This window comes from Macaca nemestrina, chromosome 10 (genome assembly GCF_043159975.1).
Source record: "Macaca nemestrina isolate mMacNem1 chromosome 10, mMacNem.hap1, whole genome shotgun sequence".
Taxonomy (NCBI): Eukaryota; Metazoa; Chordata; class Mammalia; order Primates; family Cercopithecidae; genus Macaca; species Macaca nemestrina.
In genome coordinates, this window is record NC_092134.1 from 31811967 (window position 1) to 31837091 (window position 25125).

Genomic DNA, 25125 nt, shown 5'->3' on the forward strand with positions numbered 1-25125 from the left:
TCTAGAGATAAAAAAGACAATTCTGAGAGGGAAGATATACTGGATGGGATTTACAGCAGATTAGACAATGCAGATAAAAAGATTAGTGAACTTGAAGACAGAGCAGCAGAAAAATGAAACAAAATAAAACCCAGAAAAAAAAAAAAAAGATGAAAAAAGCAAAACAATATAAAAGCCTCTGAGTTATGGGACAACTTCAAGTGACCTAATAATGTACACTGGAGTCTCCAAAGGCAAGAAGGGGACCCAAAAATATTTAAAGAAATAATATATGAAAATTGCCAAGTTTGGCTGGGAATAGCGGCTCAACCCTGTAATCCCAACACTTTGGGAGGCCATCGCGGATGGATCACTTGAAGTCAGGAGTTTGACACCAGCCTGGAAAACATAACAAAACCCCGTCTCTATAAAAAATATAATAAAATTAGCCAAGAGTGGTGGCATATGCCTGTAGTCCCAGTTACCAGAGAGGCTGAGGTAGGAGAATTGCTTGAACCTGGGAGGCAGAAGTTACAGAAAGCAGAGATTGTGCCACTGCAGCCTGGGTGGCAGAGTGACATTCTCACTCCAGCCTAGGTGACAGAGTGAGATTCTGTCTCCAAAAAAAAAAAAAAGAAAAGAAAATTGTCAAGTTTTATGCAAACTACATATGTATATATTCAAGAAGGTCAATGAACCCCGAGCACAAGAATCATAAAAGAAACGACACTAAGGTACTCATAATCAAATGGCTTAAAACCAAAGGTAAAGAGATACATTTTTAAAAGCAGTTAAGAAAAAACTCTATAAAAAAATCCAGAAACTGTCTACAAGGGCCAGGCCAAACAATAACAACAACAAACAAAAAAACAAAACAAAAACAAACAACCCCCAAACACATTACATTCGGGGGAACAAAGTTAAGAATGACTTCTCATTGGAAATAATACAAGCCAGAATACAGTTGAGCACCATCTTTGAAGTACTAGAAGGAAAAAACAAAAACAAAAACACAATAAACCTATCAATCGAGAATTCTATACCCAGCAACATTATCTTGCAAAAACAAAGACAAGCAAAGACAAACAAAAGCTGTAAGAGTGAATCACTAGTAGACCTGGACTAAAAATTAAGGGAAGTCCTCTTGTCAGAAATAAAATGAAGTCCAGGCACAGTGGCTCATGCCTGTAATTTCAGTACTTTGGAGGCTGAAGTGGGAGGGTTGCTTGAGGCCAGATGTTTAAGACCAGCCTGAGCAACAAAGGAGACCCTGTCTCTACAAACAAAAACAAAAAACCAAAAAACTCACATACACACAACAAACAACAACAACAAAAATTCTCCTTTGTTTCCTGACACAACAAATAAATAAGAAATTTTAAAAATATAATTAGAAGAAGAAAAATGATACCAGATGAATATGTGGAACTCCACAAAGAAACAAAGAGCACCAGAAACTATAAATGTGTAAGCAAATATAAAAGACCTTTTCTTTATTTTCAAAGAGTTCCTTAAAAGATAATTGACTACTTAAAGCAAAAATGACAACAATGTACTGTGTAGTTTAAAATGAATGGAGAGGCAAAAACCTATGGCAAAAATCCCTCAATAACTAATAAGCCAATAGAGATAAAATAAAATCTCAAAAAAGTATAATTAATCCAACAGAAAAAAAGATAAAGAGAAAAAAAGAAAAAATGGGGTCAAATGGAAAATAAGAAGACTCAGATCAAAACACAATCTTATAAATAATCATATTAAATGCGAATGGTCTAAATACCAATTAAAAGGTTGTTGGACTGGATAAAAAGCAAGACCCAGTCAAAAGCTACCAATAAGAAACCAACTTTAAATGTAAAGTCATAATTAGGTTAAAAATATAAGTCTAGAAAAGGATATACTGGCAGGGCACGGTGGTTCACGCCTGTAATCCCAACACCTTGAGTGGCTGAGGTGGGTGGATCACCTAAGGTCATGAGTTCTGGACCAACCTGGTGAACATGGTGAAGCTCCATCTTTACTAAAAATACAAAAATTAGTTGGGCGTGGTGGCAGGCACCTGTAATCCCAGCTACTCAGGAGGCTGAGGCAGAAGAATCACTGGAACCTGCTAGGTGGAGGTTACAGTGAGCTGAGATCGCGCCACTGCACTCCAGCCTAGGTGACAGAGTGAGACTCCATCTCAAAAAAAGGAGATACCATGTGAACACCAACCAAAGCTAAGTATACTTTATTTTTTTTTCTTGTCTACATGCCATTCATATTTTAATGGCATCAAACAGTTAGGTTATGCTTACTAGCTTTTTAAACCAGAATATAAGGGAGCTATCTTTTAACTACTTAGATAATTCTTTTAAACATTTTGAATACCCTGAAACAACAGAGGAAATCTACTATTGTATAAGGCTATGTAATCAACAGTATAAATTTAAGTCCCAAATCCTGACATTTCTGCAATTAGATTTGAATTTCTATGATCATTTAATACCACCTTTCATTAATCTTTTTTTTTTTTTTCCAAATAGTCTTGCTCTGTTGCTCAGGCTGGAGTGCAGTGGTACAACCTCAGCTCACTGCAGCCTCTGCCTCCTGGGTTCAAGTGATCCTCCTGCCTCAGCCTCCTGAGTAGCTGGGATTACAGGCATGCACCACCATGCCTGGTTAATTTTTATATTTTTGGTATAGACGGATTTTTGCCATGTTGGCCAGGCTGGTCTCAAACTCCTGACCTCAAGTGATCCACCTGACTTGGCCTCCTAAAGTGCTGAGATTACAGGTGTGAGCCACGGCACTTGACCTCATTAATCTTTTTAATCAATAATTACTTATCTAGTCTTTACTATGTGCCAGGTACCATTCTAGGCACTGTATAATATAAAGGTTAAAACAGCCCTAAGTTCGAATATCTGTTCTGACTCTGGGCGTCTCTGAGAAAGTTATATAACCTCACTTCTTCTCAGATTGCTCTCCTGTAAAATAGTACTTGAAGAATAGTCTCTACCCTACTCCAGAGGGTTGAGTTGTTGTGAGAATGAAGCACTTGAAATAGTGCCTGGTACCTGGTACGGTGTTAATGATAACTACTATTTCATTTCACTTCCTGTAAGTCATTTGCGAAAATAATGACTGCTCACTAGGGTAGTTAACCAGATTTAAGTCCTATGACACAAAAATAAAAGTATGCAATTTTAATAATGTGATAATTTCTAGGAGGAAGAATATTTTGTGGTGGGCCTTTGTGAGCTAATAATAGAAAAAAACACAAATAATAGCCATCATTTAGATAGCATTTACTATGTGTCAGGCACAGTTCTAAGAGCTTTAGAACTACTCTAAACCTCTAATTATGGTGGTGACATCAACATAAACACAAACTCCATCTATATTTTGGTAAAGGGTGTCATGGTATGGGAAGAGGGTCCTTGGTTTCTAGATCTAATGACCTACCTTGAGCATTTTCTCATCAAAAATTGGAGTCATGGCATAAGGCATGATGTAATTCTGAAGAGATTTAGAAGACAGAACAACTTTGCCTTCCATTAGTTGTTTTGCAAGTTTCTTCAAGGCTCTTGCTCTTCTGTGGATCTATGAGTTAGATAAAATATGAATTAGTTACTGAACAATCTCACCTTCAAACAGCTCCATTTTAGTATTGTATTCTCTTTTCATGAAAAGATTAAAGGAGTGGCCGGGCGCAGTGGCTCATGCCTGTAATCCCAGCACTTTGGGAGGCCGAGGTGGGCAGATCACCTGAGGTCAGGAGTTCGAGATCAGCCTGGCCAACATGGAGAAACCCCATCTCTACTAAAAATACAAAATTAGCTGGGCATGGTGGCACATGCCTGTAATCCCAGCTACTCGGGAGGATGAGGCAGGAGAATCCCTTGAACTCTGGAGGTGGAGGATACACTGAGCTGAGATCGCGCCATTGCACTCCAGACTGGGCAATAAGAGTGAAACTCTGCCTCAAAAAAAAAAAGAAAGCACAGTCTATGTGTTACATGAGCAAACACCTGTGCCTTGATTTGCTTTCAGAGATAGAATCCATAGCATTTGTTTAACAGTGAACCCAAAGTATTTACACTTCTTAGGAAAAGGCAGAGAAAAGCGACACTATTATTAACTGTGGTTTGTGATACCACCAAAGAAATCAGAATCCAGGAAATGATCATCTTAATGCAAATTTCAATGATGATCATAAAGGCTAAGGAAAGAGAAGCTTAAACCTTTTCGGAAAGTTAAAACACGTCTTTCCAAATGAGGCAGAACTGTTTGAAGTATTTCATAGGTAGGAAAAGCAGAATTGTCTTCTACCTGAATGTGCTTCATGTTCTCAAAGAAGTCCATTTCTGGATCATGGTAATGAGTAAGCTGTACCAAGTCTTTGAATTCCAGTTGGTTTGGAAAGGTTTGAATTAAACAGGAAAGTATCGTGGTATAATCCTGTTGAATACTCTGTAAATATGAAGTGAAGAAAAAAATATTTTATTTTAAAAAGAATTTGCTTCTGAGAGAATATGAGGAAACAGAAAAAGACACAAAATTTTAAAAAGTAAAATATTTCCACTGTTAAAAAAAAAAAAAAAAAATCAGGATTGCTCGAGCCCAGGAGTTTGAGAACAGCCTGGACAACATGGTGAAATCCTATCTCTACAAAAAATACAAAAATCAGGCAGGTGCGGTGGTGCATTCCAGCCTGGGCAACAAAGTGAGCCCCTGTCTCAAAAAACAAACAAACAAACAAACAAAAAACCTGACAGCTGTATTAGATCAAAAGTGACTGGTGGCCAGGCATGGTGGCTCACGCCTGTAATCCCAGCACTTTGGGAGGCCGAGTCGAGTGGATCACTTGAGGTCAGGAGCTCGAGACCAGCCTGGCCAGCATGGTGAAACCCCATGTCTACTAAAAATACAAAAATTAGCTGGGTGTGGTGGCGCGTGCCTCTAATCCCAGCTACTCTGGAGGCTGAGGCAGGAGAATCACTTGAATCTGGGAGGCAGAGCTTGCAGTGAGCCAAGATCACGCCACTGCAGTCCAGCCTGGACAACAGAGCAAGACTCCATCTCAAAAAAAAAAAAAACAAAAACAGAAAAATGTGACTGCTCTCCTTTCTAGTGCCACTCCCATTAAAAGTCTAGTGACTATTTACTCAATCAAGTATTCTCATTAAATGCACTATGCCTTACTACTTTTCTATACAACAGTAGCAAATGTGGGAAAACAAAACAAAACACAGCCTCAGACAGTAGTGCCTAAAAGACAAAGTTACATACCTCTGTCTGGCTCTTCAGACCTTTCCTCAATTTCTCCAGGAGTGAACGGTGGATAATTTCTCTATAGTCTTTCTCTGTGACATTCAAGGCAGCTAGCTTTTTGATGATACTCATCAGGCACATGCTGGCATTATCACTTAAACTCATATCTCCTAACTGCAAAAAAAAAGAGAAAAAAAAAACCAAATTATTCTATAATAACTACAATATGGAATATTACTTCCCAGTACAAGCATCTACAAAAGTCTGTCACCGTGCTTGTAAAAATGCCTACTAAGCAAGTTCCCACAAATACTTCATACCTAAGGGAGAACCAAATGTGGGGCTATGAGGAATATAATACTGTAAATGGCTGAAAAACCATGCTTCCCAAGAAGTGTCATTTAATTTCAGGTAGCACTATGAAATGTCCTTGTTAATTAGTTTTACCTCCCAAAGCAGGCAGTCTAAAAGGTTCACTAAAGCCAGTTTTCAATATTCAGTATCAGGTCATTACTGAAAATGACAGAATTGGCTGCTCCAGAAGCCAGTTTTCTTTTTTTTTTTTTTTTTTTTGAGACGGAGTCTCGCTGTGTCTCCCAGGCTGGAGTGCAGTGGCGTGATCTCGGCTCACTGCAAGCTCCGCCTCCCGGGTTCACGCCATTCTCCCGCCTCAGCCTCCCAAGTAGCTGAGACTACAGGCGCCCGCCACCACGCCTGGCTAGTTTTTTGTATTTTTAGTAGAGACGGGGTTTCACCATGTTAGCCAGGATAGTCTTGATCTCCTGACCTCGTGATCCACCCGCCTCGGCCTCCCAAAGTGCTGGGATTACAGGCTTGAGCCACCGCACCCGGCCGCCAGTTTTCAATATTCAGTATCAGGTCATTACTGAAAATGACAGAATTGGCTGCTCCAGAAGCCAGTTTTCAATATTCAGTATCAGGTCATTACTGAAAATGACAGAATTGGCTGCTCTAGAGTTTGTGGTTTGAAGAATGTCAAAGTGAGTGTAGGGAAGGTATCCTTGACTCAGCCAGCCAGGCAGTGACTTAGAATTTTTTGTGCTGAGTTTTGACATGATTATGAAGAATGAGCATAAAATGGGGAGATTATTTTTTCATATATTACATAATCCTTAATATTAGATGAATAACTATAAATGCCACAAAGAGATCACTGATGCCACTACACAGTTAACAATAATCAAAGGTTTCATTTTCTGCATTTTTGGATTTTAATTCAGTTCAGCAACATAGCACTTAATATAATCCAAACATTTTTTATTTCTCTTATAACTTCAATAAAAAAGGGATAATTTTCAATTAGTATAGTTACGTGTTTATAAATTGATGTAACTGATACACCATAAAATTCACCCTTTTAAAAAATTTACAATTTGGCTGGTTGTTGTGGCGCACACCTATAATCCCAGTACTTTGGAAGGCCAAGATGGGCAGATCACCTGAGGTCAGAAGTTCGAGACCAGCCTGGCCAACATGATGAAACTTTGTCTCTACTAAAATGCAAAAATTAGGTGGGTGTGGTGGCGCGCCCATGTAATCCCAGCTACTACTCAGGAGGCTGAGGTGGGAGAATTGGTTGAACCCGGAGGCGGAGGCTGCAGTGAACCAAGATCACATCACTGTACTCCAGCCTGGCTGAGAACAAGATCCTGTCTCAAAAAAAAAAAAAAAAAAAGTACAATTCAATGGGTTTTAGTATATTCAGGAGGTTGTGTGATCATCACCGCTAATTCCAGAACATTTTCATCACTCCCAAAAGAAACCCTATACCCATTAGAAATCACGCCCCATTCCTCCCTTTCTGCAGCCTTAGTGACCTAATGTACTTCATCTCTATGGATTTCCCTATTCTAATACGTAACTTCTTGATTTTTTTCAAGATGCTTTCATATGTGTTATTTTATTCACAATATTTGCCTTTCCAATCGTAAGAATAAGTGTTTTGCCAGACAAAAGATTCTTCACACGACGAAATTTAATCCTAAAAACCTTTGTCCCCCCTCAAAAAACAAATTTAAAGATTAGGTCACTGTATTAGGCAGCTGTATTACCAGAACAATAAAAAATAATTTATGAATTTTGCTATAATAACCTACCTCTAGATTATAGAAACAATTATGCATAACTGGAATTAGGTAGTTAACATCCACAATTTGCATTTCTTTAATATAACAGGTGATCGTCTGGAAAGTCTCAAAGCGAAGGTCAAAGTTGATATCATCAAGATGTCTTTGATCGAAGGCGTTAAGCTATAAGAAATGTCATTGAAATTATATAAATGAAGGTATATAAATCTTAAGTAAACAAAAATGATAATACTTTTGAAGCCAAAGAGAACCCTTCTTTCTTACCTTGACAACATCAGTAATATATTTTAACCCACTCTCAAAATCAGAAAGAGTCTGAAAGGAAAGAAAACAGTGTGTTACCTTAACTTTTCTGCCCTCCTCCCCTCAGTTCCCTGTCCCCACTCAAATTCGCATAAAAACATCACCCTGGCATGAAGAAAGCCCCTAATATGGTTTATAAGTCATAATTACATTTTTTTTAAAAGGGTGATTTGGAGTAAAAATGAATAGTACAGACCTCGAAAACTGTACAAAGCAATTTTCTTGACAGTTTGTTCTTAATAACTGAGAAAAGTTTTGCTATAGGCTTGAGGAAGCTTGTAGGGTCCACACAATGCTTTAACAAGTTTTGTACTGTCACCAGAATATCGACCTCTGTATCCTTGAGAAGAAATGTTAAGAGAAGTCATATTTCAGTAAGTTATAAACTGGTCAAATTATACTTTAATATATCACAACATAGAAAACAATTACAAATAAGGTATGAAAGTAGTAATTGGAAAAATTATTTTATCATCTTTTAAAAGATTTTAGCATTTTAATTTAATGTAAAACCCTTAAGAACGTGTGAACCAGTTTCTTCCTTTAATTCTAATAAGCAATATATGTAGTTTTGAAACATAATTTCTTCTATTGTCTAATCAAAAAAGATACAAGAAAATGAGCTTGCTGAAGTACAGTAGTCCCTCAGTATCCAAGGGGGACTGGTTCCAGAACCCCAAAAAATACCAAACTCCAAGGATGTTTAAGTCCCTTATATAAAGTGGCATGGTATTTGCATATCACCCACACACCATTCTGTATGTTTTAAGTCACCTCTAGATTACTTATAATACCCAATACAATGTAAATGCTATGTAAATGGTTGTTATACTCAATTTTTAAACTTTGCATCATTTTTATTTTTATTTTATTTATTTATTCATTTTGAGGTGGAGTCTCTTTTGTCCATTCTGGAGTGCAGTGACATGATCTCGGCTCACCACAACCTCCACCTCCTGGGTTCAGGTGATTCTCCTGCTTAAGCTTCCTGAGTAGCTGGGAGTACAGGCACATGCCACCATGCCTGGCTAATTTTTGTATTTTTAGTAGAAACGGGGTTTCACTACATGGGCCAGGCTGGTCATGAACTCCTGACCTCGTGATCTGCCTGCCTTAGCCTCCCAAAGTGCGGGGATTACAGCCGTGAGCCACCACGCCCAGCTGGTTAAAATTTGCATCATTTTTATAATTACATTGTTATTTCTCCAAATATTTTCATCCAAGGTTGGATGAATCCACAGATGTGGAAATGTGAATACAGAGGGCCAATTGTATACACTTCTGGTTGTCCACAGATCTGTGGTCTTCTAAATTGAACAACTGTGTGGTGAGAAATGTTTAGTATCACTACTGAGTCTGACAAATGAGCATGAGCCACTGGAGGACTCTTAACTAAGACTGAACTGTGGTTTGCAAATCGTACCAGAAACACTTAGCTGTGTCTGAATATTAAAAGTCTGATTTTTATTCCGTTTTGCCACTGTGATCTACAATTAAGATTATACAATGCGGCCGGGCACGGTGGCTCATGCCTGTAATCCCAGCACTTTGGGAGGCCGAGGCAGGCGGATCACCTGAGGTCAGGAGTTCGAGGCCAGCCTGGCCAACATAGTGAAACCCCGTCTCTACAAAACATACAAAAAAATTAGCTGGGGGTGGTGGTGGGCGCCTGTAGTCCCAGCTACTCGAGGCTGAGGCAGAAGAATTGCTTAAATCCAGGAGGCGGAGGTTGCAGTGAGCCAAGATTGTGCCATGGCACTCCAGCCTGGGACAACAAGAGTGAAACTCCATCTCAAAAAAAAAAAATTTACACAATGCACTTCTTGGGTTCCAGGCTTGTTAGAGAAAGAAAAACGCCTGAAATGAATCAGAAGCTAAACAAGGGAAACAAAGGGGCTAGTACTTTGTTATTGTTGTAGATGATGACGTCTCCACTTTCTTGCCTGCCTGCCCCCATTCCTAGCGTCTGTCCTAATCTTTTCCCTCTCATTTTAAAATTTTATTTATTTAATTAATTAATTTTTTTTTTTTTGAGATGGATTTTCACTCTTGTTGCCCAGGCTGGAGTGCAATGGCGCAGTCTGGGCTCACAGCAACCTCCGCCTCCCGGGTTCAAGCAATTCTCCTGCCTCAGCCTCCCGAGTAGCTGGGATTACGGGCATGTGCCACCACATGTGCCACTGGCTAATTTTGAATTTTTAGTAGAGATGGGGTTTCTCCATGTTGGTCAGGCTGGTCTCGAACTCCCGACCTCAGGTGATCCACCCACCTGAGCCTCCCAAAGTGCTGGGATTACAGGCGTGAGCCACCCTGCCTGGCCTAATTTTTGTATTTCTATAAAAAGTCTTTTAAGTTCCTTGGAACAAATGCATCACAAAACCTAGCCAGTAAAAGTGCTGCTCGCAAGTAAACCTAGAGATAAAGCGCTATTCTAAAGACAGAGTAAGTGTCCTACGAGTTTGTACCTCAGCAATATTGCCACGGTGGAGGAATGGAAGGAGAAGCGTAATGAGTAGAGAACTTTGTTCTTTGTCTTTCATAAACTTGCTGATCCTAAAGAAGGAAAAAACAAGTATGTAAGGACCATATACAGGAATATTTCTCTAAGAAGTTAAACTTTTTGTAGAAAAACATCAGTGACTAAAACACAGTTTTAGCATTCCAATACACAGCTAGCTTTTAAGTATGTGTGCATGTATAAAAAGTTTACCTCAGTTACTTAGCTGTGCTACTCTTACTCCTCTCCAACATCAAGCTCATGGCTACTATTCTATTTATTTTGCAATATCTGATTGTGTGGGTTACAGTGAACAGGTGAATAGGTGGGTTAGAGTGAACTCCAGTCCTGTAATCTGGCAATTAGTAATTGCTTTATTTTGCAAAGAAGCAACATTTTTAAGTGCCAAGACTTAAGGGTTTATGTACAGTATTTCAATTTAACACCCACGATAGCCCTGCAATATAGGAATCGTCAGCCTCATTATGCCCAGAGAAAAACTGAAACTCAGAGAAACTGACGTCTCACAGCTAGAAAGAAGTACAGCAGGTCTTTCAAACTCTGGTCTTTCTGGTACCTAATCTCCTTTCATCATCTTTCTACTACCACATAGCCTAGGATGAAATTTAATGAGTGTATTTAGTATGATTTCCCATTCTGCATAACTTAGAAATACAACAGTATTTTAAAAAGCATTGCAAAGAAGTTTCTAGAAGATTCGAACAGATCACCTTTGGTTGATACTGTTTTAAATAACAGAAAAAATACATTTTCAACAACTAAGCCTTGTAATGGTCAATTTAAAATTAAGATAGAATTGTTTCTTGCATTCAGGTTTATCAACCTTTCCCTTTACCAAAATCACAACAGACTCCTAGGTCTATTGCCAAACAGATTCTTTAAAAACCCTTGTGAGATCTTCCTGACAAAAAACAGAACAATCTGCTCTTTCAAGTTAATTATTTTTATTATTACACTAAAGAGTAAAAAACCGTAATTCCACAAAACTCAAAATACACAAAGGCTAAACAAACAAATCTATTAGTCTACTTTAGGATTTTGAAAAATCTGTTCCCTTTAATTTTATTAAACAAGGACAGATGCTATGAACGGTTTCTAGTAAGTGTTCCAGCAGAGAAAGGGAATTCTGCATTAACTTAAAAGTAAAGGGGATTCAAAAATACTAAAAAACTTTTTAGCTCTGTATTGCCAGGTTCAAACACCTGAAAAACAAGGTAATTTTTAAAAATTTTATTTTATTTCATTTTCTGACAAAGTTTTACTCTGTCACCCAGGCTGGGGTGCAGTGGCACGATCTCGGCTCACTGCAACCTCCGCCTCCTGGGTTCAGGTGACTCTCCTGCCTCAGTCTCCCGAGTAGCTGGGATTACAGGTGTCCACCACCAGGCCCAGCTAACTTTTGTATTTTCAGCAGAGACAGGGTTTTGCCATGTTGGTCAGGCTGGTCTCGAACTCCTGACCTCAGGTGATCCACCCACCTCAGCCTCCCAAAGTGCTGGGATTACAGGCATGAGCCACCACGCCTGGCCAAGATAATAATTTTTTAAAAAGTTAAAACCAAGGATGGTAATGTTATCTTTTAAGTATCAACATATCACTTACTTTGAAAGAATGCCAAGCTCTTTACCGACTTGTGCTCTATTCTTTTTCTTTTTCACCTTTTCTGCACTTATTGTGGTTTTGCTGAGATACTGAAGAATTGCAGGCACATGAGGTAGAATTAATCTTCCTCCTATTGTGATAGACTCTGAAATAGATAATGATTAATGTTTTGATTTTAATAAACTCTCTTAAGGCATAACTGTACAAAATCTTCATGATGATAAGAAAAGCACTCAACCACTATGAACATTTAGTTAAATTTTGATTCTAAATAAACAACTTTCTTCTTACTCAAAATAGCTATATTACTAGTTAAATCAAGAACTTATTTAAGAGACCTTTGAGGCTTTATTTAAACCATTTTTTGGTAATAGTAAGGGAATTATTTGGGATAATATGGTAAGAAGAATGTAGAGACATGACAGTAGAAATCATTTTCATAATTTCCTGGAGGAGAGTTGAGACTTCTTGAAGAGTAAATAATCTATTCTTATAACTGCAAAGAAAATTCAGTTTATATAAATTAGTATTAGTTCCCAGAGAAAAGAAACTTATGAGCACATGCTCTCAAGTGAGTCAGATTATACTGATCTTTTTTCTCTTCTGAGGAAACAATTGCTACATCAGAAGTCTAAGAATTATCTGCTTTGTCATCATACATACCATCTATGTTTTCTGCTATGTCAGGGTATACACATCCAGTTACCAGCAAGTTCAAAACTGTTTCTGTGGGCTCGAAATCTGGAAGGTTAAGAAGGTCATCAACTATGTCCATTACAATAGTAGCTGTGGCATCAGAAAGATTCTTTGCTGAGAGAATTGCAAAAACATTGGTCAGGATATCACATTCTGGGTGCCCAGGCTTCTGTTTAGCCAGCAAAGGGAAATACCTGGAAGATAAAACATTGTAGTAATCATCTTATTCTCAATGTGTTCACTTCTAAAAACATGTCCATATGAATTTTCACCATGAGTTTAACAAATATATATGTGTATGTGTGTGTGTTTCCACATTAATAAGATTATTCAAAGGGGAATTACATTAAATCTAAAATTCGATGGATAATAGAAATTCTAAGTATTACATTACAAACATATTACTTAGGCACTTTATATATATTTCTCATTTCTCATAACCTTTCTATGTGGTAGTATCATTATTCCCACATTATGGATGAGAAAACAGATTTGTCCGAAGCCACTGAGCTAATAATAGAGCTGAGATTTGAATCACAATCAAACTCCAATGTCTAAGCTCTTTCTAAAAGAGACTTACTGAAAACAGACTACTTTTCAATTATAAGCTTTCTAGAACGTGAATGTTTAAACACTCACATAAAACCCTATGTACTAGAACACAGGAGTTAGGAGTACAGACCAAACAAACGTTTATTGATCAGGATATGGAACACTCAATGTTGGGAGACGGGGATGAATCCATCCCCAATAATGAAAGACTCACATGAAAGTTATAAACGTCCTTCCTAATGCAAATGCACCAACAAGGGCAGAGGGACAAAGGCTTTCCAGCCAAGCGTAAACCAGCAGCTGATTCAGTCAGAAATGCAATCCTAACAATTACTAGGAAGGTCAAACAGAAACAGTTCAGATAGTTTGCCTTTTTTAACATACTTAGCATTGACAAACTGACAGAAAAGTTCTAAGAGGTTATATTCATACATCTTTCTGTCCAACAAATATTGTGCATAGTACGGGCAGGCTCTACACAAGGCACTTTATATTATATATTATCACCTCTATTATCAATGAAGTGGGTCTTCACCAATAAATGGGTATTATACCCATTTTACAGGTGATGAAACTGAGGCTCAGAGGCCAACTTGACCAAAAGAACGCACAGTGGTGCTAGGATTTGAAGCTAGGTTAGTGTGACTTCAGAGACTGTGCTCTTAATCACTATGTTGTTTTGTTGCCTTAAACTTTTTCCAGCAGAAAAGGGAAGAGAACTGCTTTCAACTGCAGGTAAAGTCCTAGCAAGAGCCCATTCGGATACAATGCAACTTCCCAGCGACCAAACCGTTTTCCCTTGACCAACGTAACTTGCTGCCACAGTACAATGAGCATGCTACATGCTAACGTGCATGGCTCAATCAGCAATTCCAATCACTCAAACAACATGCAATGATCATCAACTACACATGGATGAAGATGTGTAACCCTCTTTGCCCTGAAGGAGCTGTGGATAATAAGTTATGAAGACAGATGAATACAACAAAGGCAGTATGTGATGACAGGGCCTTACAGAGCTGGAAGGAGCATGCAGAAGAAGAGACTGTGTGCTATGCTGGGGCTGCAGTGACTAGAACCAGAGCAGCTAAGAAAGGGGTCTGGGACAGCCCCGGTTTACACTGGCTGTTCTGACTTATTTATCACATCTCTTTTCATCCTCAGGAGTTTTTCAATGTGGACAAAAAAGTATATGCTCACCCTAGTTAGTAAGTTTTTGCTGCCCTGAGTTCACCTAATATCTGAGAAAATTTAAACTTACTTATAAGCTAGTAAAATGCTAGACTTCTCTATAGATGAAAAATCTGTTTTAATTTCTCATTGACACTATGTAAACAGGAACTACACTTCAAAATCTTTTTTTTTAATTAAAAAGTAACATTCCCATTGAAGGGGTTCTGAAATATTCATTCGTTAATTCTTCCACACACAACGTCATATGCATATCTATTGCTATGTGGATTCCAAGGGAAGTCAACAATTTTAGAGATTTCTTTCAGGTAAGTTTTAAGTATAAAAGGAAAAAGAGGTTCTCTTCCATTGCTATGTGGCTTCTATTTACCCAACCAAAACATGAGAAATTGCAGAAAAGAATGAAGTGGATCCAACAATGTGGCTCAATACCTTGAATAAGGCCCCAACGAATATGAAAATGAATCTCTATTGTAAAGTCTTCCTGGATGAAAGTCCTTCATGGCTTATTTGCATGGAAATGACAAAACTACATACAACATTTCTCAAGTATGCCTATGAAGTGTCGCTTACAAATGTCCAATGATAAAGATATAAAATTGCTGTGTCAAATTGGGGAATAAATGTAGACAACGTACTATTAGTAAAATAGACAAGTTTTCCTGAGGAAGACAATGTCAAGGTTTTTGGTTTGTTTTTGAAGACTAATAACATGAAGAAATGTTCATGACATAAAGATACACGAAAAAAACAAAATCAAAAGCCAGTTATACAGTATGATTCCAATCTTGTAAAAACCAAGACTATGATTTTAATATCACTGAATCAATAATAAAACCTTTTCTGACCATGAGAGCTGAATGTACATTTAGATGGAGTTTCACAAAGAAGACAATCGTCTAGAAAATCTAGAAAGCTTGTGAGGTTTTCCTGATTTTCAGTGGGAACTGGGAAAAACACATAGAATGCCAATTACAAGTCAGCATTTATTTTTAAGCAAGCATGCAGAAAATGATAATATTTATGTGATGATATAACTATCTGGTGTGTTTCACATTGTTTCTCCCTATGCCAGGCCAAATCAAACTGCTGACATAATTATTACATATATTAGAAGAACATCTCTATCAACTCTAATACTTACAATTTTCAAGTTTTAATCAAACTGTAAAAATTACCAAAAAAGTATTAGTTTTAGCTGTAATACATACTCTAAAATTTTCTTTACTTTGTAAGATGTTATTTTACCTATTTTTACTTTTTAATTATTATAAAAAATTCAAACAGTCCAAAAGATGTATTATGAAAACTCTCCTCTCCCTGCTTTGTTCCACCCAAACCTCCATGTGCTATGGCCACATTGTTAATAGTTCTCATATGTCCTTCTGGACAGTTTCTATTTCATTTCATATTTATATACACAGACACATACCTTCCTGCATCACACTATATATATTGTCTAGCAATTTATCTTTTTATCTTTTTTTTTTTTTGAGACAGGGTCTCGCTTTCTCCCAGGCTAGAATGCAGTGGCATGATCATGGCTCATTGTAGCCTCGACTTTGTGGGCTCAAGTGATGCTCCCACCTCAGCCTCCAAGTAGCTGGAACTACAGCAATGTGCCACATGCCCAGCCAATTTTTTGATTTTCAGTAAAGACAAGACCTCACTACGTTGTCCATACTGGTCTCGAACTCCTGAGGTCAAGCAATCCTGCTTCTGCCTCCCAAAGTGCTGGGATTACAGGCGTGAGCCACCATGCATGGCTATATTTTTCTTTAAACTATGTATTTTCATATCTTTCCTTGCTTTTACTCAGCTGCCTCATTCTCTTTAACTGTATCAAAAGTAGTTCACTGTATGGAAAGACCATAAATTACATTATTAGTTCCCTGGACTGCTTTAACCAGATTTGTCTAAAACATTGCCCCTTTTAAAGAAGGAAAAAAGAAAGGTTATACCTTGCGTTTCTGCTCCAGATACTGATCAGTTTCAGCAGAGGAGTAGGAGAATATTGACTCTCAGATCCAAGCCTGCTGATCTAGGAGACAAAGTAAAAAACAGAATACCAAATACATATACCAAATTATAGAAAAACCACAAATAACAAGCACAGAAATCACAGCAGAGGATGAAAAAGACAAGGGACAGAGATTAACATCCAAATGACAGAATAAGAAAAAGTATAAAGAGATCCAAAAGAACATATACACAGGAAAAATGGCAAAGGTGATGCATGGAAGTGCTAGACACTAGAAAATAAATGGTATTTTAAGTTTCAGAGTGTTGAAAATGACTGGGACCTCCAACACCTAGAAACATTTCCTAAAATCAAATCTCTCCTTCAGTCTACACCTATACCAGTTATCATCACCAAGGGATTACAACCAGAGAAATCAAAATAGGAAGTCTGTAATAGAAACACCTGTGTGTTTTCCCTCACGCTTGTCAAAAGCCACAGGCAATGCTATGTGAGGTGCTATAAAAATCATGTTACAGGCCGGGCGTAGTGGCTCACGCCTGTAATCCCAGCACCTTGGGAGGCCGAGGCAGATGGATCACCTAAGGTCAGGAGTTCAAGACCAGCCTGGCCAACAAGGCGAAACTCCATCTCTACTAAAAATACAAAAATTAGCTGGGCATCGTGGTGCATGCCTGTAATTCCAGCTACCTGGGAGGCTGAGGCAGGAGAATCTCTTTCTTGAACTCAGGAGGCAGAGGTTGCAGTAAGCGAGACTCTGTCTCAAAAAAAAAGTTATGTTACAGTTGCTAAAGAGACACATTCATATTCAGTTGAGCCTTAAGTGTAAATGCTATGGTATAGCAGAAACTAACTCTTGAGTTTTAGGTGGTAGTGAAGGCAAAGAAAAGTGTTCTAAAAACTTCCAGAAAGAAGGGCTCGATGTAAAAGAAAAGACCCAGGTAAGCATTCATGTCTGGGTGGTAGCTATGTTGGTGAGTTAGTAATAAAGGAAAAAGCAGAAGGCATACAGGCAGATGTAGAAATCGAGATTTACCTGGGGCCAAACTGCACCATGAAACACAGCATCAATTTCTTCTGTTCTAAACTGGTATGATTCCCAGTCCAAAAAGATATCAGTTACCATTTTGATTCCAAGACGTCTTAAATTTTTCAATGGATTAATAAATCTCAGCTGTATCTGTAAAACAAAGATCTTCTGTTTAAAAAATACATATATATCATTTTTATCCCTGATTCCTCAGAGAGGCACTCTTACTCAGGTGGCTAAGAATTAAACTGGAAATCCTATTACTAAATCTGTTGACTTGATTTATATGGGAACACCAACCAAGCAAATTGTCTTACTTTTCTCATTGAACAAGAAAAGAAAGCAGAGTCTTAAAAAACAATATCACTGCCTAGTAGTCACACTAGTTATCCTTAAGAAAAAACATTATTACAACTGGAATAGTTGTTTTGTAGTCTATACTGTTTTACTGTTTTATTCAAGTAAAATCCTGATTTATTCCCACGAATAGAGAATTCTAAACAAAGCAAAAAATTTTTTTTTCTTTTTTTTCCCAACATAATGCCTTATATTAGGGGGGAAAAATTAAATCTTCATTTCAAATGAAAGTCATTTTTCTATGTATTTTCATACTTACTATTTTACTTTTTATAAGACTAGAAGTTATAAATTATTCTTGTTAAAATTAGCCTAGGGGACTAGTTAAGGAATTTATGACTTTTCCATACAGTGAAATACGTTGTACAGCAAGAGGACGAGGTGACTGAATCAAGGGATAGGAAGATTTCAGCATACATAGTTCAAAGAAAAATGCAATTTAGAAAGAAATATGATTTGTCTGTTTAGAGGCATAGAGGCTGGAATGAGTGTGAAGTAAAAGCAAACCTTTAAAATAACGAACATTGCTACTTCCACTGGCATCTCCTTCCCTGTGAGTTATACAATCACAAATCCACAGCCAATTTGTTCAGGCTCAGAATAGGACAATTTATTGAGTCCCTACTAATGGCTCCAGTGGCATGCCAGCCACGGTCGTGACCTCAATTCAACTGAAAATCTTATTAAAGGCAAATTTATTGAATGTATGTAAGAGACTGAAAATGCCAAAGACATTTCTTTTTTCTTTCTTTCTTTTTTTTTTTTTTTGAGATGCAGTTTCACTCTTGTTGCCCAGAATGAACTGCAATGACACAATCTGGGATCACTGCAACCTACGCCTCCTGGGTTCAAGTGATTCTCCTGCCTCAGCCTCCCGAGTAGCAGGGATTACAGGCATGTGCCACTATGCCCGGCTCATTTTGTATTTCTGGTAGAGACAGGGTTTCTCCATGTTGGTCAGGCTGGTCTCGAACTTCCCATCTCAGGTGATCCACCAGTCTCGACCTCCCAAAGTGCTCGGACTGCAGGCGTGAGCCACTGCACCTGGCCCAAAGATATTTCAGTAGGAGGAATTACTACAAATTTCAGGACAGAGCTTCATGGAATAGGCAGATTTCTACTGGGTACTAAAGAATGAAGAGCTTTAGGCCAAGCAGAGGAGAGACAAGGGCCTCAGAGGGATTTTGCCCTAGCACAGAAAGTTTAAAAAAAAAAAAAAAAAAAAAAAGGGAGAAGATTCAACCCCTGCTCGTTTTCCCACTTGATTAGGAAACTGTGGGCTCTAGACATAAAAGTGATAATTTATTTTTATATATCACCTTAATTACCTACGTTAAAACCTAAAAGTCACCTTGCAATTTATAAAGACAACACAAATGCTCTCATACAGTGAATATCAAGTCTTATGGCCAAGATAACATGAAGAAAACTAATAGGAAAATTATGTATCATGAAAATCTGATAATCTGACCAACAGAAGTATTTGAATCTGATATAGCACATTTTAAATTCAAGTAAATATGAACAAGGATGTCATTAGTTTGCTGAGCAAGCCTGAGGAATCACGGTATCTCACATATGGTCTACTTTTAGCTTATTATCTTATTATACAAGTCACAAAGGAATTGACAGTAAGCAAGCACAGGTGATGTAGTTACAAGTCATTCTGCTCTGCTTCAACTAGCAATATTTTTATCAGCTGCATCAAGTTTAGTGAAAGATAAAAATCATCCCTGATATTTGAAAAAAACATGGTATCTGGAGGAAATATGAAGCTCACAACTGCAAACATGGTATCAAATAGACACTCCCCACCCGTCTCCCATTCCCACCAACCACCCTTCCCATCGGGTACAATCTGCATGTTCTATTCATTTCTGTAACTAAAGCGCCAGCTGCCCAATTTACTCAATAATTGTTGAATAAACTAGAGAAAAACCCTGAAAATGAGCAATCATACACTTTAATTCCTAGAGGAACAGTCAATATGATTGAGTTTGTGTGTGTTTACAAGTTACATTGTTGCTTAAATGTAAAAAAAAAAAACCCCAAAACCAACAATTTTCAAGTATCTTTCAATGCCGATCAATGCCCTGAAGACACAAAAAAGTAAATATACAACTGAGCTGAAGCACATAAATGTAGAACATTAACTCACTTAAGCAAAACTACTGTGCAATAATTCACTAAGGAATTCCTCAGATGGGTCCAAGAATTTCAAAGGAAAATATAAGAAAGCTCATATCTGTCAACAAGCTTAAAATCTCATTAATTAATGAACTGTGATATTGCATAAATGATCCTTCGAGTTACTGATTATTGACTTGGGAGGGAGGCTGTATTACTAAGTAACTTCTAAGTTAACCAAAAATGTGAAGGCACTACACAGGCAAACCTTTCAAAATTTAATATATTCATATACAGATAAAGTCACTATCACTTGCTACAAGGCATAAACAGGTTCTCACTTAATTCTTCCCGTGGCCCTTATTATGCTCTCATTTAACAGAGAAAGAACTTTCTAAGACCTCTTTTCTGCTTCCATTCTTGGCCTCCCATAGTCCCTTTTCCACAAAGCCACCAAAGCAGTATTTTTAAAACACTACACAGTCCTTATCACTCACCTGCTTCGAGCCTCTCAGCAGTTTCCGTTATCTTTAGAAGTAAATTCACCCCCTCGTCATAGCCTACAAGGTCCTACAGAGCCCATACGACCTACCTCTTCATCCTCACCTTACATGACTCTTCCTGCTCCTGGTGCTCTAGCCACCACAGCCTTGTCTATTCTTACAACATGTCAAGACCATTCCCAACCAGGGATTTTGCACTAGTCATTTTCTTTGCCTGAAATGTTTTTCTCATGGTGAGGTGTAAGCTCAAAGAGCACCTTTTTATAGAGGACCCTCACCATCCTAGTAAATGAAGCACCTATCCACCCCCACACTAGTCACTTTCTATAATATTTCCTCATCTTACATTAAATTTTGCACATCTTCCATGTCTCTCCTTAACATGCTCATGATTTCTTCTACTTTCTCTAATATATGGAGTGTTTTTATAATAGCTATTTTAATGTCCTTGTCTAATTTTTTTTTTTTTTTTTTTTAAGAGGCAGAGTCTCACTCTGTTGCCCATGATGGAATGCAGTGGTTTGATCTTGGCCTACTACAGCCTCAATTTCCTGGGATCAAGTGATCCTCTCACCTTAGCTTCCTGAGTACAGGTGTGTGCTACTGAGCCTGGTTAATTTTTTACTTTTTGCAAAAATAGGGTCTTGCTATGTTGTCCAGGCTGGTCTCAAACTCCTGGCCTCCAGTGATCCTTCCACCCTGGCTTCCCAAAGTGGTGGCATCAACCTCCTTGTCTAATTCTATTATCTGTGTCATTTCTGGATCTGCTTCTATTGATTGCCCTTTCTCTTCATAAAATTTTCCTCCTACTTTGTATGCCTGGTAATGTCTGACTGCATGTCAGACATTGTGAAATTTATTTTCACTTAAATCATTTAAAATTTTGGGCTTTGTTCTGGGATCAAACTTGAAAAATGTTTGACCTTTTAAAGTGAGCCCACAGCAGCCTCTATTCTAGTGCTAATTTGGATCCATGACTGAGGCAACATCTTCCAAAGACTCTCCCCCGGTGTATTGTGTATTACGGGATTTCTACTGTGGCTGTTGGGGATGTAGGCTATTTCCAGTCCTGTGTTAGTCTGAGGACTGTTTTGCCTGCTCCTTTATAGTGGTTTTGCACTTCCAACCAAGATGGAGTAAAAGGGACTGGATTTACCCTCCTCTCTTAAGCAACTAAGGAAGTAAACAAAATATATAAACAATAATTTTCAGACGTTGGACATCAGGCAGCAGAGAACAGTGATCCCTGAGAGGCGGAAAGCAAAGGAAATGAGCCTTGTGATTTCCCTAGCTTACTGCCTGGAGAGTTTTCAGGCCTCAGTGCAGGAAGCAAGAGCCCAGGCAGAGTCCACTGACCCCAAGATAAAGAGACAGAGCTGGGCAACTTGGGGAGGCAAAGGCAGCTAGAACTCACAGGGCAGAGTACTGACAGGTGAGAGTTACACCGAGAATGAGCCTCAGGACCCTGCAGAAGGGTCTCCTCATTTTATTTTCCTTCCAGAATGTACTTCCCTCTGACATTATTTTAATTATGTGTATATTTATTTATTTATTTATTTATTTATTCATTCATTCTTTTTCTCCCCATATACTGAGTCCTCACATGTCTCACTCCTTCCCTGGAACAATGTCTGGCACACAGTAGGTGCTCAATAAGTACTTAATGAACAAATAAAAGAACATAAATGTCTGTGTGCTTTGCTGACTATTCCCAGTGCTTAGTACAGTACCTGACACATAGTAGAGGCTCAATTAATATTTACTGAAGAAATGAATGAAAGAACGAGAAAAACAAAATGTGACTACCAAAATGGAAGAAGTGTTCTAAATCTCTGCATCTTGGTTATCAGAGAATATAATTTCATTGCTAAAACAGATTCACATCCATGCATAGCCCAAACCAGCAGCCTAAAATTTTGGCAGTCAATTTTCACTTATCATGATCATATTTGACAGGCAGTTCACTGGGCATATCTAGAAATCAAATGAAATAAATTTTGGCCAAATTAAAACTGTGCCTATTTGGAATTAACTGAGAGTCAACAGCAGAAATCTGAGTCTGGAGCTCTACTTCAAGTTGCATTTTCTCCCAGAAGCCTTCAGTCCATAAGATATTATGAGGCCGGGCACGGTGGCTCATGCCTGTAATTCCAGCACTTTTGGAGGCCGAGGTGGGCGGATCACCTGAGGTCAGGAGTTCGAGACCGGCCTGGCCAACATGGTGAAACCCCGTCTCTACTAAAAATACAAAAATGAGTCGGGCGTGGTGGCGGGCGCCTGTACTCCCAGCTAAGGACTGCTCAGGAAGCTGAGGCAGGAGAATCACTTGAACCTGGGAGGCGGAAGTTGCAGTGAGCCAGGATCATGCCACTGCACTCCAGCCTAGGCAACAGAGCGAGACTCTGTCTCAAAAAAAAAAAAAAAGATTATGGACTATTTCCCTAAACTCCAAAGAGTTCACTCATGTCCACGGATCTATTTTAACAGAACATAAATTGTCTTGAATATAATTAGAACACACTTCCTGAGCACCTTTTGGCAGTTGGCCAGCTGGTTTGTTTTGCCCCATCTTACTATTTATATTTACTCAAAACACTGCACTTATTGTAGGTAAGCATCTCTACTTTTTAAAGACTTCCACGCAACTCTCAAAATAACAGTGCTGATGGTAACAGTGGTCTATTCATTTTCCAGCCATCCTGGAGAAATGAGAGTTGGAAGATACCTTATACTTCTAGGCTCTTGGAATTAAAATCTAAGAAATATCAGCTCAAGCATTTGACTTGGATTCCTAAGAAACAGAGAACTAACCCACTCACTACGAATCCATCTCTTTTTAAAATATACACTTGATATAATTTGCATTTTCTGGTTATAAGTAAATATTTATAACAGCAAAGAGTCCCACTACGTGGAAGACTGTTTTAAGAAGATACTTTCAAAGGGTTGTATAAGGATTGAACTTGGGAGAGTGTTAGTAAATCAGGCCCAACTCAATGCCCAAGACAACACAGACACCCATGAGCCCAAGAAGAAAGCATCTATAGCGAATCTCTCACCTTTTCTCGTTGGTCAAGGATGTGTGATACGGTTGCCGTCATACAGAGCAGTATCTGCAAAATCTTTGGCAGGTATGCGCTGATCAGATGATTAATGTTTTTCAATACTATCTCAAGGCTGTTTAAGATACCATGCTGACGACCTAAAGGAAGAACTTCAGACAAATCCAAGTCTTCTACTGCTTGAATGACTGCAGAATGGCACTCACCTAGTGAAACAAAGAGGAGAGGTCATGTAAGGTAACATATTAGTTTGTTACTATTTATAATTGTAGTTTTATTTCCATTTCCCTTAATAATACAGTATTTTCTACTGTCATAATTTATACATAACAATGCACTTTTCTTCTATATTATCTCCTTTTGGTTCTTACCAAATATTCAATGAGCCACATAAGACAGGTTTAACTACCCTCATTTTAGAGAAGAAGAGACTAAGGAATAAGAGGGTAACAAATCTGCAACCGAACTAAGTCTCTAAGCCTAATTCTCATCCAACTTATTTACACTATCCCTCAAAACCTGAGTTATGAATTAAGTTTCTTATTCCATCTGGCAATTTTTTTTTTTTTTTTTGAGACAGAGTCTCAGTTTGCCATCCAGGCTGGAGTGCAGTGGCGCGATTACGGCTCACTGCAACCTCCACCTCCCAGGTCCAAGCCAGTTCTCCTGCCTCAGCCTCCCGAGTAGCTGGGATTACAGGCACCCACCACCACACCCAGCTGGTTTTTGTATTTTTAGTAGAGTTGGAGTTTCACCATGTTGGCCAGGCTGGTCTCGAATTCCTGACCTCAGGTGATCCACCCACCTCAGCCTCCCAAAGTGCTGGGATTATAGGCATGAGTCACCGCACCCGGCCCTCCATCTGGTAACTTTCTATACACTTTTCTTACTCTCCGTTTCACTCAGCTCTGCTGAGTTTGGCAGTTTCACTAAAAGTACCTTTCTGTATTACAAGTTCCTTGAAGGCTGAGAATCAAGTTTTATTTCTCTTATAGCCCCTGGTTAATAAATAAAATCAGAGTCCCTTATAAACAGCTGCTGCCATATTAATTTCAAAACTTACTAAAAAGATACAAATTGTTATTGCTTGACCTTTACTCCAAACCATCTGATGTGAGGTCATGAGCTTATGGATTCATACACCCAAATGGGCCATCCATAAGAGTAGCATCTATACCTATCCTCCTACAATGGGAGTTATACATTGAATGGAAACTTTTTTTTGGCATTCATCAGAGCCAACCTCCTTTACAGGGCAATATTATACTGAATGAAAAACCTGTTAACAGCTGGAACTATTATCATAGAAAAAATACAAAAACAAATGCAATAGAATACCCTATAAATAATTTTCTATGTTGGCCTCAAGCAAAGCAATTTGGGGACTGGAACACAGCTTTCATAACCAGAAAGGTCTGAGTTCGAATCCCAACTCTACCACTTTTCATCTGAGTTACCACGGGTGAAATACCTTTCTAAACCTAAGTTTCCTCATGTGTAACACGGGGACAGTCAAGTAATGACAGCTCATGTGGTTGGTTGTCTGAAGGATCAACTGAGTTATAAGTAAATGAGTCTGTCATAACGTCTGGCATAAAGTAAGTACTCAAAATGATGTTAGTCATTACTGTTATTAATAATTACTGACATTCCATACCAAAGAACATAGCACAGAGCACTCTAGCTCAATGTATACACGATTACATCCATTTCATCTCAACTACGAGGTTGAGGGCAGAGATTGTACTTTTCTATTTTTAACCTAACAGAGTGTCCAGGGCACAGGAGGTATTCAATAAATCATTACTGAATAGATGAATGACTCAGGGAATGAATAAATGCCAAACAATTAACACCAAT

The 25125-nt window shown here is 38.3% G+C and overlaps 1 protein-coding gene across 1 annotated transcript in view; it reads right to left on the reverse strand.

The window, feature by feature from the left end:
* LOC105493875 (UTP20 small subunit processome component) overlaps nucleotides 1-25125 on the reverse strand; it is a 111586-nt gene that overhangs the window by 39076 nt on the left and 47385 nt on the right. Inside the window, exons 27-38 of the mRNA XM_071071251.1 lie at nucleotides 23263-23471; nucleotides 17223-17366; nucleotides 16167-16246; nucleotides 12430-12656; nucleotides 11767-11911; nucleotides 10112-10199; nucleotides 7843-7986; nucleotides 7608-7658; nucleotides 7353-7505; nucleotides 5254-5409; nucleotides 4294-4434; nucleotides 3427-3564 (exon numbers count right to left, since the gene is read on the reverse strand). Coding sequence (XP_070927352.1) covers nucleotides 3427-3564; nucleotides 4294-4434; nucleotides 5254-5409; nucleotides 7353-7505; nucleotides 7608-7658; nucleotides 7843-7986; nucleotides 10112-10199; nucleotides 11767-11911; nucleotides 12430-12656; nucleotides 16167-16246; nucleotides 17223-17366; nucleotides 23263-23471 — 1676 coding nt within the window. The remainder of the gene's footprint in view (nucleotides 1-3426; nucleotides 3565-4293; nucleotides 4435-5253; nucleotides 5410-7352; nucleotides 7506-7607; nucleotides 7659-7842; nucleotides 7987-10111; nucleotides 10200-11766; nucleotides 11912-12429; nucleotides 12657-16166; nucleotides 16247-17222; nucleotides 17367-23262; nucleotides 23472-25125) is intronic.